The 18,357-nt window shown below is 39.9% G+C and overlaps 1 protein-coding gene across 1 annotated transcript in view; it reads right to left on the reverse strand.

Moving 5' to 3' along the window:
- Nucleotides 1–18,357, reverse strand: part of FRAS1 (Fraser extracellular matrix complex subunit 1) — a 408,429-nt gene that overhangs the window by 128,540 nt on the left and 261,532 nt on the right. Inside the window, exons 24-29 of the mRNA XM_044912923.1 lie at nt 18,000–18,140; nt 16,966–17,106; nt 15,296–15,433; nt 12,369–12,639; nt 9,707–9,791; nt 6,657–6,983 (exon numbers count right to left, since the gene is read on the reverse strand). Coding sequence (XP_044768858.1) covers nt 6,657–6,983; nt 9,707–9,791; nt 12,369–12,639; nt 15,296–15,433; nt 16,966–17,106; nt 18,000–18,140 — 1,103 coding nt within the window. The remainder of the gene's footprint in view (nt 1–6,656; nt 6,984–9,706; nt 9,792–12,368; nt 12,640–15,295; nt 15,434–16,965; nt 17,107–17,999; nt 18,141–18,357) is intronic.

Consider the following 18,357-nt stretch of genomic DNA (forward strand, 5'->3'; position numbering starts at 1 on the left):
AGAATTTGTCTTTTTGTGTCTGGCTTATTTTACTTAGCATAATGTTCTTCAAGCTCACCCATGCTGTCACAAATGGCAGGATTTCCTTTTTTAAGGCTGAATAATATTCCATTATATATGTAGAACAGATTTTCTTTAGCCATTTTTAAAAAAAGATTGATTTATTTATTTGAGAGAGCAAGCGAGTGGGGAGAGGGGCAGAGGGAGAGAGAGAGAGAGAGAGAATCCTGAAGCAGACTCCCCACTGAGCGTGGAGCCCAGTATGGGTCTTGATCCCAGGACTCAGAGATCATGACCTGAGCTGAAATCAATAGTTGGTCACTCAACCGACTGAGCCACCCAGGTGCCCCTTTCTTTAACCATTTATCCATCAAGAGACAGCTAGGATGTTTCCATACCTTGGCTATTGTGAATAATGCTGCAATAAACATGTGAGTACATATATCTCTTTGAGACACAGATTTCATTTCCTTTAGATATCTACCCAGAAGTGAAATTGCTGGATCATATGATAGTTCTGTTTTTAATCTTCTGAGGAACCTCCATACTGTTTTCCATAATGGCTGCACCAATTTACAATCCCACCAAGAGTGTATACAGGTTCCCTTTTCTCAGTACCCTCACCAACACTTGTTATGCTTTGTCTTTTTGATAATAGCCATTCTAACAGGTATGAGGTAATATCTCATTGTCATTTTGATTTGCATTTTCCTGATGATGAATGATGTTGAGCACCTTTTCATGTACCTATTGGCCATTGTATGTCTTCTTTTGACAAAGGTCTGTGCAGATCCTTAGGCCAAGTCTTAACTGGATGATGATGATGATGATGATGATGATGACTTTGCTATTGAGTTGTTTGAGTTCCTTATATATTTTAGATATTAATCCTTTATCAGATATATGGTTTCAAATATTTTCTCCCATTCGGTAGGCTGCCTTTTCATTTTGTTGACTGTTTACTTTGCTGTGCAGCTTTGTAGTTTGATGCATTTCCTCTTGTATTTAAACAGGATCCCCAGGGGATGTGGAGGCATGCTGAAGTAGGAGAAGCACAGCTCAGGATAGAAATAGTGTTGGGGGGCGCCTGGGTGGCTCAGTTGGTTAAGCGACTGCCTTCGGCTCAGGTCATGATCCTGGAGTCCCGGGATCGAGTCCCGCATCGGGCTCCCTGCTTGGCAGGGAGTCTGCTTCTCCCTCTGACCCTCCTCCCTCTCATGCTCTCTGTCTCTCATTCTCTCTGTCTCAAATAAATAAATAAAATCTTTAAAAAAAAAAAAAAAAAGAAAAGAAATAGTGTTGGGTCAGACGATGGACTCTGAAAAACAAACTGAGGGTTCTAGAGGGGAGGGGGGTGGGAGGAGGGGTTAGCCTGGTGATGGGTATTAAAGAGGGCACGTACTGCATGGAGCACTGGGTGTTATGCACAATGAATCATGGAACACTACATCTAAAACTAATGATGTAATGTATGGGGATTAACATAACAATAAAACATTAAAAAAAAAAAAGAAATAGTGTTGGGTCTAGAGTGGTTCTCCTGAAATCCCACAGACAGGTCTTTTAGAATATTTATATTTATAACCAGATACTATACATGCCTCTGTTTCTGAATTATTTGTTTATAATACTTAAGAAGAAACAGACAACTGTCTAAGGGAAAGAAGTATAATTCTTCCCACTCATTATGATGAAGATGGTTTTATCAGTTGCTTTCTTCTGGGAGAGAGTCCAGGGAAGGTACAAGAAGAGATGAATAGAAGGCTATACACCATCTTTTCTACAGTTAAAGTGTCCAGAAGAGCCAAACAAATTTTAACCTCATTTCCCCAATGATTCTGACATTTTGCAATTTCTTTATCTCCTTGTAGTTTTTTTTTTCTTCTGCACAATGGTGCATATATCCCTGTAAGCTCAAGAAATTAGCCATAACATGAGTTGAATAATCTCCTGCCTAGTAATGTTTTATATATCCTTCGGGGTACCACATTAGAAAGCAATGAAATCCCAAAAAGGGATTATGGGGGCATAATCAAAAGAGTGCTTTAAATTAAATAGTTCTTCTAATTCATCTCACAGAACAATGGGCATACAGAAATGTTGGCAATAAAGTTTAGCCATTATATATTGTATTACAAATAAAAATATTAATGCTGTAAACCAGAAGTAGCTTCTATCATTAGAAGGAAAAATCTCACAGATAAAATGAAAACTCCCTCCCCTAAAATAAATGTTGGGGCATAAATGATCATTTCAAATGACAGTGTACCCCAACCCTGGGCCAAACTACTAAAGCCAAAAAATTTTAAAACTTAATCAAATAGAAAATGACTATAATTGGATGTAATAGCAATCCTAATATTTTATTTATTGTTAAAAAAAGTCTTAATTTGCAAAGGCTCATTTATACCATAGCTTTTAAAATGCAACCTTAAAGGACACTGTGGATTTTAAGGAAGGATCATGTAGGGTGGACATAGAAGGTCAAACTTAGATTCTATCTACCAGGATAAAGGATGGAAAGATAATTGGACTGTTTTGTGTGTTTGGACAGTGTGTGTATGCTCCTCAGAAGCTCTGTTCCTTCAGGTCAAGAATACAGAACCTTCTCTCCATGTAGATTTCAACTACTTTATAAACAAACAAAATTTTGTAATCAACATTTTTTGAACATATACTCTGAGCAATACATCTTATAAGATGCCAAATTTAACAAGCTAAGTAAGTCCATAAAAGGTGAAACCCTGGGGTGCCTGGGTGGCTCGGTGGTTAGGTGTCTGCCTTTAGCTTGGGTCATGATCCCAGAGTCCCAGGATCGAGTCCCATGTCCGGCTCCCTGCTCAGCAGGGAGTCTGCTTCTCCCTCTGACCCTCATCCTGCTTGTGCTCTCTTTCTCTCTCAAATAAATAGATAAAAGTCTTAAAAAAAAAAAAAAAGGTGAAACCCTGACATGTGGTAAGGATTTATTTATTTATGAGATAGACTCTTATTCAAAAAATTAACATTTTTGTGCCATACTTCTAATTGTCATAAGCACCCTTATTATCAAACAGTATCCCTGCCAGACCACCACTGGGAGGACAAGTTTTAAGAAAACTGAGGGAAAGCAAAATAGGGCCTTTAGTTGCACATGGGCCTTACCAAGTTCAAACAGCCAGAGAGGACTCTTAGCAACAGAATTTTCCATCCAGTTCATAGCATGATACTTGGGGGCTTTTCACATCAAAGCATTACCCAGTGGCAGAAAGTAACTACTCAAACAACAACAAACGAGGTCACAAAGATCATCAGATTTATTGCCGAAGTGGAAAAAGAGGCATGATTTCCAGAGATGCCTTAATTAATGAAAAAGAGAGGAGGGGGGTGGGGGATGGGTTAGCCTGGTGATGGTATTAAGGAGGGCACGTATTGCATGGAGCACTGGGTGTTATACCCAAACAATGAATCATGGAACACTACATCAAAAACTAATGATGTACTGTATGGTGAGTAACATAACATAATAAAAAAAAAAAAAGAAAGAAAAAATTTAAAAAAAAAAAGAAAAAGAAGGTAATTTCTTGAAAGCCTGGCAGTGGAAAGTAACCCACCAATAAGCATGACTTTTTCCTGCCCACATTTTAGCCCTTATTAGACACCGAATTGCTTTAAAATCATATCTCTAGCAGGCTCGGGTTTGGTAATCTGCCCAATTAATGAAAGCCTGTTCAGCAGAGCATTCTTTATTACCTTTTAATCTTTTTGATTTCTTTTGCCTCCTCCCCCAACAGAGCATGTTTCAACATCAGTCCTGAATCTATTTTCTCTTCAGCGACTCAGCGTAAGCCTGGAGGGCAGCAAATTTCCTCAGTGCCAGGCCAAGGATGAAAGTTTGGAGGAAGTGACGCAGCACTTGAAAAATGAGAGTGGAACTGACAGCCCCTACACTTCGTCCCAGATAGGCCACCCCAACATTAGCAGAGGTGGCCTGAAGGCTTCTCATCTGACGTAAGAGATGGACTCAAAGGTAGGAACATGGGAATCAGCCTCACTCAAGCTGTTGCATCCCTCCAAGTATCTACCCATCCAGCAAAAATGTGCTAAGGTCCTACGATGTGCCTTAAGAGAGGAAGACTAAAATAGCTGCTGCTCACACAAAGTTTTCTTTTTCTACCTCCCCCTCTCCTTCCATCTGTGTCAGCGGGTTGAGTTTTCTACTGAACAACACTGGGATTAATTAGTACATCCATTCCCCAGGAGTCAGACCTAATCCCCTTTGCAACTCCATTTAAACCACCAGGTAGACATCAGCCAGTAATTGGCTTGACTCCAAATTTAATACACAGGCAGCCTCAGGTAGGGACTTGGATGCCCATCTTCAGAAGTGGCTATCAGAATGAAATCAATCATGTCTGACTATACATGTACTGGAAGCCATTAACAGCTGAGGCAATTTTTTTCTTCTTGGGCTCCAGTAGACTTATGATTATAAATAGCTTCACCTGTAACAAGATGTGGTCAGTCCAGAGGGAAAATTCCAGGAGGCTTAGGGCCCAGACTGCTTGGATAGGACATTGAGAAAATGACTGAATTGCTGTCTCGATTCTGTCCATTAGGGGGATCAGAATATATATGACCAATACACTGAAAAATATGGGCTAGAATGAAAAAAGCCATGTGGGTTAAGTGTGATGAGCCAGAACACACTTGAGCCAAAATCACAGCTCCAGCACAAAATACCTTTATAATAAACAAACATTTTTAAACTTCTTAAAATGCTTTTAAACTTTTTCTTCAGTTTCCTTTTTGGAAAATTAGAGATAATAATTGTACAAACATCCTAGAATGATCATGAACATCAAATGAAATAATTTACATCAAGCATTAGTGCCCCAAAAAGATTAAAAAAAAACAAAACAAAAACACCTCCCACCCATAGGACTTCCTTTAGAAGAAATAAGGTCATATGGCCTCTCTTCTACCCTTCTTAAGATATTGTAAAGATCAGTAGAATAGATATAAAGAACAAGTACTTTGAATTCCTGAAAGGAAATACAGTATGCATTTGTAAAATATCAGTATTACAGTGTTCAAATTTATTAGTCATCCTGATGGATGCTGGTTTCGTTATCCCATTCACTGGCTTAGAAGCCGTTAGTTCACCTGACAGACATGTAAGCACAACAATATAGGAGATGGAGTGATGGCAGGAGGAAGCAGGAGGGACAGACACTGTAAATACCAACATGAATCCCAAGTTATAAGCACTACAAGGAGTCTCAAGTTCTGTGCTTATGTCTTATTTATAAATTAAACTTTCATTTTCCCTTGTTTTGTTTTGGTAGTCAAAGCAGTGGAAATCCTAGAAATACTCTTCAACCTTAGACCATAGCATACAAAATGAGAGTGCCATCCACTGAACCGAGCTCCAAATGTGGAGATTGAAACCACTATAGGAAAGGCAGCTGCTAGTGCTGTGCTGAAATCCTGTAACAATCTTTGGAAAGAAACCAAGCAGGAAGAAAAGAAACTTTCTGTGTCTGTCTAGACTTCATCTCTTCAGAACTAAATCTCATCTCCCAGGGCCATTGCAAGAGGGTGATAATTAGGATTAGCTACAAAGTGGCTATCTGCCAACTATCTCATAATCAGCCTCACTTACTCCCATCTATCTCATGCCACCATCACTGTTTTCATTAGCTGCAAATCATGAGACAACAGCCCGAGAAACTAGCCAGCAGACTATGTTACATTCAGCTGTTCACCTTCACAAGGATCCATCGCAAATTTTGAGTGATCTTCAGTGAGAAAGTGACAAGTCATTTCTAAACTGTCCTCAGCAAATCAATCTCTCTAGCTAATCATTAATGACACTTCAGTAGCTACTGATACTTGGAATGAAAAGTTCAATAAAAATGATAAGTCTCCCAATCGATCACCATGGGAAAGAGTCATTCTTGCTATAACAGAGAAAAGGGCTTCTAGTGAAATATCATCAAGTAATAAATGGTTCTGAAAATGTTTTTCAATAGGTCTCTTGGATTTAGCATGGGTTAGCCCAGTATTTCCCAAAGCGTGATAGTCATCCCATTAATAGTATCCAAGAACATTCTATGTACAATGTGGATGAATATTTTAAAAAACGGTTATCTATTAGTATTAATTTTAATATTTTAGAAGTATAATTCTACATTAAGCCCATGATTTCATATGCATCATTTATTAGGATGAGACCACAATAAAAAAGGTGATACAAAGAAAAATATTAAGTAAATAATAGAAAAGGTACTCGTGGACAAGACAAAAACATATGGAGGTGGCACAGGAATGACTCAGGCTGATGAGAGTTCCTGTGATTACTAAAAAAAGTTTCCTCATCCTCCTAACCCGACTATGAGCTTCACATTGCATGAGCTGTTGCAGAAGGGCAGACAAAAACAGGCGTACACTTGACTCTTGTGATCATGCTCAGGCAGGTGACAAAAGCATCAGTGGACAACAAGGCATTGTGTTCTATGAATCTTTGAACATCCTAAGTATCTCCGTAACAGATGCTTAATAAATGTTTGAATAAATACCAATCCATATCTTAACTTTATGAATATTGCAAAATAATATCATCAACAAAACTTAATATCTAGCTGCAAGGAAACTGCAACTCTAGGAATGACACCTACCTTGGGCACCATCTTCACGTGGAACAGTATACTTCGAAAGGAATGTCCATCATTGGCCTGTAAGACTGCAACATCAGATACGCTCTCTGAGCCATCATGAGCATAGTGGAGAAGGCCCCTGGAGAGTTCATCCAGCCGGAATTGATAGATTGGGGTTGCCGGAGACTGAAGTGTTTGAAGCAATTGGCCATGAAGTGGAGGACCAAGCACTTGGACCACCACATCCTGTGGGTTGTCGTCATCTCGGATGTCGAGCAGCTGGGTAGTGATGGTTCCTTTCTCTCCTCTGCTAATACGGAGGGCCTCATTTCTCAGCACATAGGGGGCCTGAGGAGTTGAAGGGAAGGAGGAGGAGAAGTCATTTAGCAGGAAAAGAGAGGACCACCCAGTGGACTAGATACAGTTGTGCACAACCTAAGTGATAATTCTATGCTTTTGAAGGAACTCTTGATGCTCCAGCAAAGTGCCAAACTGTGGCAGAGTCAAGGTATTTGTCAGAGGTGTGGGCAGTCATAGTAATCAGAGCAAGTGAGATTACTTCACACTTCTGGTTCTGGAGGCTTCTCAAGACATGTCAAGGCCATTGGAGGTAATTGAGATGAGCTACTTATTTCCAAATCTTGGAAGTCTCTGCTATCTGGATTTACACTATATCCCCTGCATTGTAACTGAAATCAGCCCAGAGTCAGGGATCCCAACCAATTGTCTGCTTCCAAGAGAGAACAGTAAGAGGCATGGAAGTTTTGCACTTGTGTTGGGAATTGAGCACTTCACTCCAGCTACATTGCACTTGGGGTAAGATACTTCTGATTCTGAAATCATGCAATATCTGGTCCCAGGCAATAATTTTCTTTAAGCCATCTCATTCATATCTTGAAGGGCCAACTCAGGTTTTAAAGCCTGATAAGATCACAGTCTGAGTAAGACAACCACCTGGCTAATTCACGTGGTAAACTTTCAGATGTTTTTCTCAGGATTATCACATTTCCCCTCACCAACTTGAGTAAGCAAATAAAATATTCTTTCATAGAGATAAAAGTTAATGAACCACAAAAGAAAAAATTACCAAAAAAAAAAAAAATTGAGGCCAGAAGCCAAAGAAAACATTCTTAGTTTTTTATATTGTTTGAAGTTGAACCATCTAGGACTTTTTTCGGCACATTGCCTTCTTTAATCCAAATGGCTCTCTTCTAAAACTTTCTTTTAAAACTACCCTTCCTGGCCTCGTGGAAATTTCAATATCTATTGGAGTAATGTCTAACTAATGTGTCATTGTAATAGTCACATAGTAGGCAGCTAGATGACAGCTACGCCTCAGAATTCCCAAGCGAGAACACAGAAGCTGTGATTCTAGATACGTGGGGATGAAGGGCCCCTTGGATTCTGAAAGAGGAGTGGTCAGAAGGTGATGTCAACATCCATAAATGGAAAAGACCAAATTAACTCACATGAGAAAATCTCAGGGAGGTTCAAGACCATATTGAAATATCACAGGAAGGTAAAGGAACAAAAATAAGTTCAAAGTGATTTCTAAAACTCCATTTTAAAAAAAGTCAAAATGAAACAAGTTTCTCATATAATAAATAAAATTTAAAAATGCTGCCACTATCTACTCACTTGCTTTGGGGAAGACAAGCAAACAAAACTCAGGGAACCACAGGAACTCATGGTCTCAGATGAGAAAGGCACTTGCCAGTACCTACCCTGTCTCTAATTCACCTAATTAGAGTAACTATAGTAATACAAACAAAAAGAACAAAACAAAACTTCTAAGTCAGACAGTCCTCAGACCTGATGTGGCCCTCTGGCCCATACTTACAGAGATCACATGCTTTAGTTTTTCGTTGTTTTTTGTTTTTTACATGTTTCACTTTTAATTAAAACAAAATTCATACTCTTAGCCCAACAGTGAGGTCAAATGAACCTCAGATCAATTTCTAATCATCCCTCAACTTCAGTCACCCCTGAAGTAAGAATGCCATCAAGAAGAGCAGAGCCAGCCTGTGAACACCATTTGGGAGCCACTTCGGGGTTATGTCTGTATTATCCACAGTCCATGGTCTTTTCATGTTTGGACCAAAATTTAAAAAAAAAAAAAAAATCAGTTTTAAAACAATAATCTCATGTCCTTCCTTGAATCATGACTAACACTCCACTGAGGTCTGGATATTTAGGTAGTCTTGGTTCCCCAGGCTGATATCCCACTGTCTTGTTGTTCACAACTTAAGACTCTGTCTTCTTACTCTCTTTGCACATTTTAGCTGTTCAATCCCTCAAGCTCAGTTACTCAGATCATCTACAGCTATATGTATTCTGGACACATAAGTACATCTTGACAGAGATGAGTGATGGGAACAGAAGAGCCATCACACTGAGTTTTATAGCATCTACCATGATTTCCTCAGACTTCTGTTTGGCTGATGACCACACTGGCACCTTATTTAAGTAGATCCTTAATGAGATGCTCTAACCTACGGCAAACTGATGAAAATGTAGCCCAGCTACATGACAGATAGGCAAAAGTAGTTGAATATAATTTCACATCCCTGAGAGAGAAATATTTAGGCAAAACAAACTCCTTTACCTAAGATAAGGAAAATCTTAACAATTGGAACAGTTTCAAATTATTTTGAAGGGCTGGTATCAGATTCAGTATAGTAAAGTAAGGCACCATAAATTAATGGGCAAGAGCACAGACTCTGTAGCCAGATTTTCTGGGCACAAATCTCGGCTCTTCATTTATTAGCTATCTCATCATAGACAAGTTACTTAACCTCCCTGTGACTTTAGTTTCCTCATCTGTAAGTTGGGGAAAACAACAGCTCATAGGGCTGTCATGAGGATTAAATGAAAAATACAAAGAAGAAAACTATAGACGTATTAGTAATTAGTTGTTGTTGCTGTTGTTCTGACCCACAAGTTCTAAAAATTATTCCAGTGGTATTTCATGGAGAATCTGAGACTAGCTTAATTTAGGTCATTTTTGTTATAACTAGTAGAAACCTTGACTCACGCATGTGAAATTATTAATTGTGTAGCACTGTTATTACCTGTATTGAAAATGCTTGTATGTTGATCAGCTGTGGCTCAGAGAAGAACTGCTGGTCACTAACTTTCAGGGAAAAATAACCTTTCCTAAAAGAAGTCCCAAGAAAGGAATGAGAAAATGCAGTCATTAGTCTCTAGAAAAACAAAGATTAAAAATATCTCCAGCTTATGTGCATGGAAGAAATTAGATCAAACCACTACAGTGATATAATATTCATACTATAAATGAAAATAACCAGATGAAGATGAACACAGTGACATACAGGTAAAACTATGGTGTATTCTCCAATCTCAAAATAATGTAACAATTACATAAACTTTTTGGTTTTGATTTTTCTAAAAGGACTATATAAATGGTTGAAAAACCAGTTTTTGGCCAAGACAGTTAGTAATATAGTGAAGGCTAATAGTTAAATTGGAGAATGGAAAGGAACCTATCAGAGTAAGAGTAAAAAACAGATCAGGGGTTGCCAGAAACTGGAGGGAAGGGAGTCCCAGTAAAAAGGAGAGCTTGGGGGTTTGATGAAACTGTTTCAAACCTTGCTTGCAGTTGTGGTTTCAAACTGCCAGAATGTCCACATTTGTGAGCACTCACAGACCAGTACATTTCAAGATGGGGGATTTTATTGAACCCAAAATAGACCTCCATAAACCTGATTTAAAAAAAAAAAAAATCTTGTCTCCCCTCCCATTTCATCCTCCCCTTGATTTTCTGTCCCATTTAGGTCCTTGTCCCTCTTCACTCCCATCTCCAGACGTCCAGGGAAAGCAACTGAGGGAAGCAACAGAAAGAAATAAGAAGGGGTGGTTACTCCTAACCTACGGGGGGAAAATGACGTTTTGGTGGCACTGAGGTTCTGATAACTGCTTAGCATTCCGCTTGCCACCATGGGCCGTATTTGCAGGTTGTCTTGTACTCCCCAGAAGCACTCTGACCCCAAAGGAATCCAGTGCTGAAGAATCACGGTCAAATTTTCATGAGGAAAAACAAAACCACAAACCCATATGGCAAGCTGCCCCTTTTGTTTTTGTATCATTTGGCAACTTATAGAATGTTCTTTTTTCACAAATCACTACCAATCTTATTTTCCTGTTCTTTCTTTTGTTTGAATTTTCAGATAAAGAAGATCTGATGCTAAAATGGGTACCCCAAAGTAAAAGGAGTGCTGAAAGAATTCCCTGCAAAATCGTCACCACTCTTTGTCCTGTTTGGGGGTACAGAGCTGACTCTGGAAGAAAACAGGTGATGAGAGATTGAAGAAGTGAAACAGACAAGAGGAGTAACTTTGGTCGTCTAGGGGGCTTTATGAACTTTACCCACTTTTCACAAGATTCCAAGGCAAAGGACTACACGTACGGAACCGTGTGTGTGTGGTGTGTGTGTGTGTAATGCAAATAATTAAGAACTACACTTGAAGCAAAATGAATGCAGGACTTTGGAGCATAAATCTGAAAAGTGATTCTATGGCATCAGACGCCTGAGTTTTAAGTTCCATCTGCAATATGTCTCTGTGCAAGGATCTTTTGCCCCTTGAGGATGAAAGCACACCCATTACTCCTAGTATTATTCAGGAGGCAGAAATCATAGTGGCTAAAGGCATGGGCTGTGGAGTCAGAGAGCCAGGGATTGGAGACTTGGCTTTGCTTATACTCTCAAGGCCTCAGTTTCCCTATCTGTAGACTGGGAACATAAATATACAGCGTTCACATGAAGTGTTTGCTACAATGCCTGGGTCATAGTCAGCACTCAGTAAGTATCAGTTGTTCTTATTCCTATAAGATGGTCTTTTGAGGTTCTGGCTCTGAACCGCAATAAAGTGCAATCACTTTTCTCCCCACCTATCTCCTAGCCCAAACTTTAGAACAACAACAACAACAAAAATCTCCAGTGGTGACAGTAGAAAATATTTACCGTGAATATCTGAATCCATTGCTAACATATATAGTCTACTCTGAATTATCTGGACTAATGAAGCAGAGCTGGGTGAAGGATAATCCACAGGGCTAATCTTTGGGGTGTATTCTCTGATTCTTGTTTAGCAGATTTACTCTGCTAATTATATGATTCTATTTGCCTGGGTTAGTGTTAACATTCAATTGCATTCCTGAAGCATATGTCAGCTGGGGTGAGGAAAACAGCCAGAAGTGTGCTAGGCATCAGAGGAAAACTGGATCCGGCTTAAAAATTAACCACAATTAATCCCATAAAGTGGATAATAAAAAGTTGTGACTCTTAGCTTCCCTCCCGCTCTGGAATTCTAGGAACCATATAACACTTTGAAAAGCATGTGCTCCATCTTCTAGCCACTGCTCACTCCCAGTATATCACCCTAATGCTGAAGAAGTAGCTGTAGCAATCTGTGTAGATAACCAGTTTTGTTTCTGTTGGGCCAAAAATACTGGGTAATTGTCCTAGGAACTTTCCTGTCACATCAGAGAATTACCCACAATTATGTGATAAAATGAAAATGCGTCTAACAGAAGCATACTCTCGGAGCAATTACAGGGAAATAATGACAGGCAGCTGAAAGCGTTGGCGTGTTTGGAGTATTGATCTTCCCCACAGGAGAAGGGATAGCTATTGAGAAGCGGGGGCGGGGCGCAAAGCACTGACAGGAGGCACAGGAAAGGAGGCAGGAGGAAAACAAAAGAACACTGAGTCACCTGAGCTTTTCTTTGCTGTGCACAAAACGCACTTTTTTCTCATTCACATCCTTCCAGCTAAAATGGCCAGCCTTGTCGAGCTGAACCTCTTTTCCATTCCTCGACAGCATCAGCTGACCATTGGTGGGAGTGCTCACAACATGGAACTGGAGGTCTTCCACCCTGCCATCTTGGTCTTGGACATTCAGAAGGGAAAAATCCAGTGGCTTCATTGAACCAATTGCAAGGGTGAGAGAACCATTCACATGAAGACTAGGAGTGTATATTTTGCCTGGAAAACAGAGGATCCAAAGATCAGACTTGGCATATTCACTAATAAGGTTTTGGGTTTTTTTAATAAATAGACTCGTAATGTTCATTCAGAAATGAGACTCTAGGCTATTGTACACCATAAGCCTCCTTCTAATTCAGTGATTCTCACCCTGAATGCATATGAAAATAACACAGATTCTTAATGTTAAAATATAAACTTCTAAAAGAAAATAGAGGATAAAATCTTCATGATCTTAAATTAGGCAATGCTTTCTTCGATATGACACAAAAAGCATGAGTGACAAAAGAAAAAATTGATAAATTAGACCAGAGTTCTTCAAAGGGCACCAGTAAGAAAGTGAAAAAGACAACCCATAGAGTGGAGGAAAATATTTGCAAATTATATATCTGAAAAGGGACTTGTATCCAAAATATATATAAAAAAATTCTTACAACTCAGTAAAAGACAAGTAACCCAATTTAAAAATAGGCAGAGTTTGAAAAGGCATTTTTCCAAAGAAGATATATAAAAGGCCAATAATTATGTACATGAAAAGGTGCTCAATGTCATTAGTCATCGGGGAAATGCAAATCAAAACCACAATGTGATACCACTTCATACCCACTATGAAGGACAATAAAAAGTATTCCTGAGGACGTGGAGGAATTAAAAATCTTATATATTGCTGGTGGAAACATAAAATGGTGCCGTTTGGCAGTTCCTCAAACAATAACAGAAGTACCCTATGATCCAGTAATTCTACTTATAGGCATATACCCATAAGAACTGAACACATATGTCCACATAAAAACTTGTACATGAATGTTCATAGCAGTTATACCTAAGAGCCTCAAAGTGGAAACAACCCAAATGTCCATTAATTGGTGAATGAATAAACAAAATGTGGTATATCCATGCAATGGAATATTATTCAACCATGAAAAGAGATGATGTACTGATACATGTTCCAGCGTAGAGGAACCTTGAAAATATTCTTGCCACATGAAAAAAGCCAGACATAAAAAGCCACATATTGTATGATTCCATTGATGTGAAATGTCTAGGATAGTTAAACCCACAGAGACAGAAAGTCGATCAATGATTGCCAGGGACTGGGGCAAGGGAGCACTACAGAGAGACTGTTAATTGTTATTGGATTTCTTTTTAGGAAGAATAAAATGTCCCGGAATTAGATAGTGTGATGGTTGCATAACCTTGTGAATATACTAAAAACTACTGAATTGTATACTTTAAAGGGTGAATTCTATGGTATGTGAATTATATCTCAATGATAACAATAAAAAATCATACAGGGACCTTTTAAAACAGTACTGATACTTGAGCTCCACCATCAGAGATTCTGTCTTCGGTGTTCTGGGGTGGGCATCTCAGTGACTTCACAAGCTCCTCAGGCAATCCTAATGGGACTTCCAAGTTTGAAAACCACAGTCCAAACCTAATACTTTGATCACATCTGACCATCAGACCCATTAAGGGTAAAGAAAAAAGCAAACGTCTGATACCATTTGCTCGAACAGTACCAGTTAATCTGTAATGAAGTATGATTATCAGTGGCTTATATTCAGAATTCATGTGAAGTGTACCCACTTTGTTTTAAAATTTTACTATCTCTGCCCATAGGAAACATCTGATGGATAAATATCTGATCATGATGTGAAATTCATCCTGTCTCCTGCAAGGTGTTTTGCCCAGACTTGAACTGTTAATGTTTCCTTCTACAAGTAGGTCGGACAGGACAGTTTGGGAATGCCAGGTTTCAAGAGGACTACGTCCACTCTAAGATTACTCTAATGAAAGTGGAATTCATTTTCACAAGTTGACTTGTATTATGTCCCAAGAGGAGTAGGTTGACTCTCAAGTACTTGGGGTTTCCAGAAGGATCCCAATAAAATGAGCCAAAGATGTCTTTTTCCCATGGGAAGTCTTAATATCTTTGGAGGTCAGAAATTTAGAGACGGAAAATGTGATTGACTGTGGGTGTTAAAATATGCTCGTGTCATTGATGGACACTTAAAAGCTGAGGAATGCTCAACTATACTATAATTCTCAAGCTTCATTCAGCTATAAAACTTTGGGGTTCAAAATTATGACTGAATTTAAATTTGCTTCTCTTTTGTTAAGGTGAAGTGTCCATTAATGTGTTAGACAAGACTAGATCAATTCCCTTAATACGTCACCTTATTCTTAATAGGAGAGTGGCTCGGAATCTATTGCTTCAAACATGACCCTAATGGGGCAGTCTCCTCACACTACTCATTATTTATTTGTAATTTATCTCCAGTATGTCCACAAAGGATGCACCATTGAACCACGGCATAATTAGCTCTGTAAGTTTATATATATGCAAATAAATTATATGTATATAGGTAATTTTCTATAACATAACTGTAGTTCTGAAACACAACTAAGTTTTATGCCAAATTTCTGATCTGATAGTTGTTACTTTTAAAGCACAGATTCTTTTTCCCAAAGATCTTAGAGGTTGAGTTTCCCCAACGTCCATGTCCTATAAACAATTCCTCATTCCTCTGTATTCCTAGAATGAGAATCCTGCATTTCATATCACATGAGCTGACTGTATCTACAAACTCAGCCTTTGCATGGAGAAATTACAGGTTAATATACAGCAGAGCATCTGACAAGAAGCACTTACCAGCGCAGGTTTCATTAGAGCGGGCAGAGAAGCCAGGAATGCAGTTGGAAACACAAAGGCCACTCTTCAAAAAGAACCCATGGTCACACTGGTGACACCGGTCCCGCCGGCTACACTGCAAGCACGCCTGAGGGCAGGCTGTCAAAGAAAGGCCACAGTAAGTGAGGCACAGCAAAGGCACAGGCAGCCAGCGAGGGCCACCAGCGACAGAGAAAAATAGTGACAGCACGAGCAACACACGACCCCCAACTGCAGCAACAGGGAATTCCAACGGTTTCCTCTAGAATTTCACAGGGAGCTGCTCTACCCTCAGGAGGAGAGCGAACACAGAGGCGCGCTTTCACTTAATGCACTGTGATGTGAAAATGTTGCACATACACGGACTGTATGAAGAGTTGGGCACATTGAATTGTAAGGGAGGTGGTGTGCAGGGATTAAGAGCACAGGCCCTTTCTGGGTACCATTCCTGCTCTACCACTCATCAGCTGTCCACTTTGGGACAATTTATCCTTTAATCATCTGTGGTGTGATTTCTCATCCTAAAAATGGGGATAGTAATAGCATCTGATGCAAGTCACTGTTGGGAGGATGTGTTACAATGTGAAGAGGCTAGAACAGTGCCTGGCATACAAAAGGACTCAGCTGTACTACTAACGTCACTGCATCATCATCATCATCATTATTATTATCACCATCATCATCATATCATCACCATCATCATCATTATTATTTTAAATGCAGGAGGAGAGCAAGCTCATCAAAGGACCCTAGGATTATTTCTTTGGGTCAAGTTAATAAACTTCTACAAATCGCCCAATTTTTCTGCTTCCTTAATTAAGATTTTATTATAAAGAGGTAGTAGAGTGTAAGGGCCCAGAACTGGAATCAGAAAACTTGGGTTTAATATCTGATTTTATGTTGCCTGGGTTAATACTCTTAAGCCATTCTTTCTTTTTTTTTTTTTTACTTGTAAAATGGGATTCCCAGTGTTTGCCATATAATTTTACCACCAACTCATTGTGAATATTAAATGAGATAATGAAGACAAAGGAATGTGGTGAAACGTAAAATGCCATGCCAGGGTCATGGCTTTATTATTAAATGTCAGGTTTTCTTCAGAGTGGGGCATATGATATCAAGTTTTAATGGAAGTGATGAGAACAAACTGCAGAAACTCTCGTGGATAACCCAATGGACAAGGAGATTAAGGCTTTGGGTTGAACTTTAATGATAAAAGTTCAGTGTATCGCACTAAACTGTCCTCAGAAATCCTACTCAAGGATATTGTGCCAAAATCAGGGTCACCCGTAATTTAGTCTACACACTGAAAATTCTGTGCCCATATCAATAGAGGTGATCTGCTCTTAATGGATACCTCACCTTAGTTCAACATAAGCCTTACATTCCATAAAATATTGGCCTAGTTTCCATAAAGACCCTTAGAGACAATATTGATTTGTGCAAGACAATTATTGGCCTGCACTTCTATATTCTATTTAACCAGCAATTGGCAGATGTGCATGGGAAGCCATCAATTTCTAAGTCCTAGCTGTCTGGGTTTTCATTCTGCTTCTAATTCAGATTCTCCTTGGTTACCTGAGAATCAACACACACCTGATTTACTTGTGGCCCTCACTTTTTTCCAGGGGACTCAGCAGTCTCCGAGTTACCTGTGCATTGTCGATTTGCGTGATCTACAAAGTACCCCTTGCCACATTCCTGGACACACTGGGCTTCCAACAGGAGATACGGCTCTTCACAGCGAGTGCACTCATGGGGACCTTGGCACTGGACACAGTGGTTGCTGCAGCCTGAAAGACAAAAGTCAAATCAACAGAACTGTGTATAGCTTTCCAGGGGGCTCCTGGGCCTCGCAGGGAGGCAATATTAGACACCAAACAGCGATATGACCTGGTGTGCTGGGCCAGGCAGAAGACGAGGAGTCAGGAGCCAGGCTTCTGGTTGTGACTACTCTTACTTACCCAGCAGGGTGACTTAGGATCAGATATTCGGCTTCTCTGAGCCTCAGTGCTCTCTCTCATACTGACCCACTCAGCTTGCTGGGCCAAGATTAAAGTAAATAATGGAAAACACTAGGCACACCTAGAAACTACAGGTATTAGCCATTATCATTACTATTAACTAGTCCGTGGTTCTCTTACTTTCCTGACTCACCCAGTCAGTTATCAGTCTCCCAAGAATGGTCCCAGGAGTGCCATCTGTGCATTTAGGGGGCATTTCAGGGTCAGAAGATTTTGTGGTGTTAAATCAAGGCTAAAGGGGGTGGCGTTCAGAGAAAGGTAGTGATGAGACATCTGGTATATGCAGGGCTTCAGGGGACAGATGGGAGAATATGATGCTCCTTCCAGGTGCTCAAATGACCAGAGTATATACACCTCCCCATTTAGAGGACAGAATTATTCAGTGCTCTAAGAAATCCATAGTCATCACCAAAACATACCTGTTTATGTGGCCCTATACTCCCAAGATTCCCATACTGACCTCAAATTTTAGCAAATATCATGTATGGGAGAAGGAGAGGGGGGGCATTTTGACTAGAACAAAGAAAAGCTCCTAGGAAAGAAACCAGAAATTGGACAAAAAGCCAGAAAGGAAACTTGCCACAGACTCCTTGTCAGAACAGTAAAAATTGGAGGAGGCTTGAAGGCTGGATGAGAACAGAGCAGGAGCTCCGGACACTTACTTTTACAGAGGCCCAAGTCCCTGTAGAAGGATGGTGAGCACTGCTCCACGCAGGCCCCGTCCTGGAGAACGTAGCCATCCATGCACTGCAGGCAGTCTGTCCTCAGGGGCCCGCTGCACGCATTGCAGCTCCAATCGCACTCTAGAAAGGAAGTCCACGTGAGATCACCTTCACCTGTCCGCCCTCAGCCCCAGTGACTAATTTATGAGGACGCGGTCTGCAGTGGCAAGGGGGTAAAGTGAGGACACCAGGCGAGATGTCAGATAAGCCAGCTCTAACAAGGTTTCTGTTTGTAGTAGCCTGAACGCCTCTCTGAGGTTTAGTGTTTCCTAATTATGTTAGACACAGGAGTGTACAA

Source organism: Neomonachus schauinslandi, chromosome 2, assembly GCF_002201575.2.
Source record: "Neomonachus schauinslandi chromosome 2, ASM220157v2, whole genome shotgun sequence".
Classification (NCBI taxonomy): Eukaryota; Metazoa; Chordata; class Mammalia; order Carnivora; family Phocidae; genus Neomonachus; species Neomonachus schauinslandi.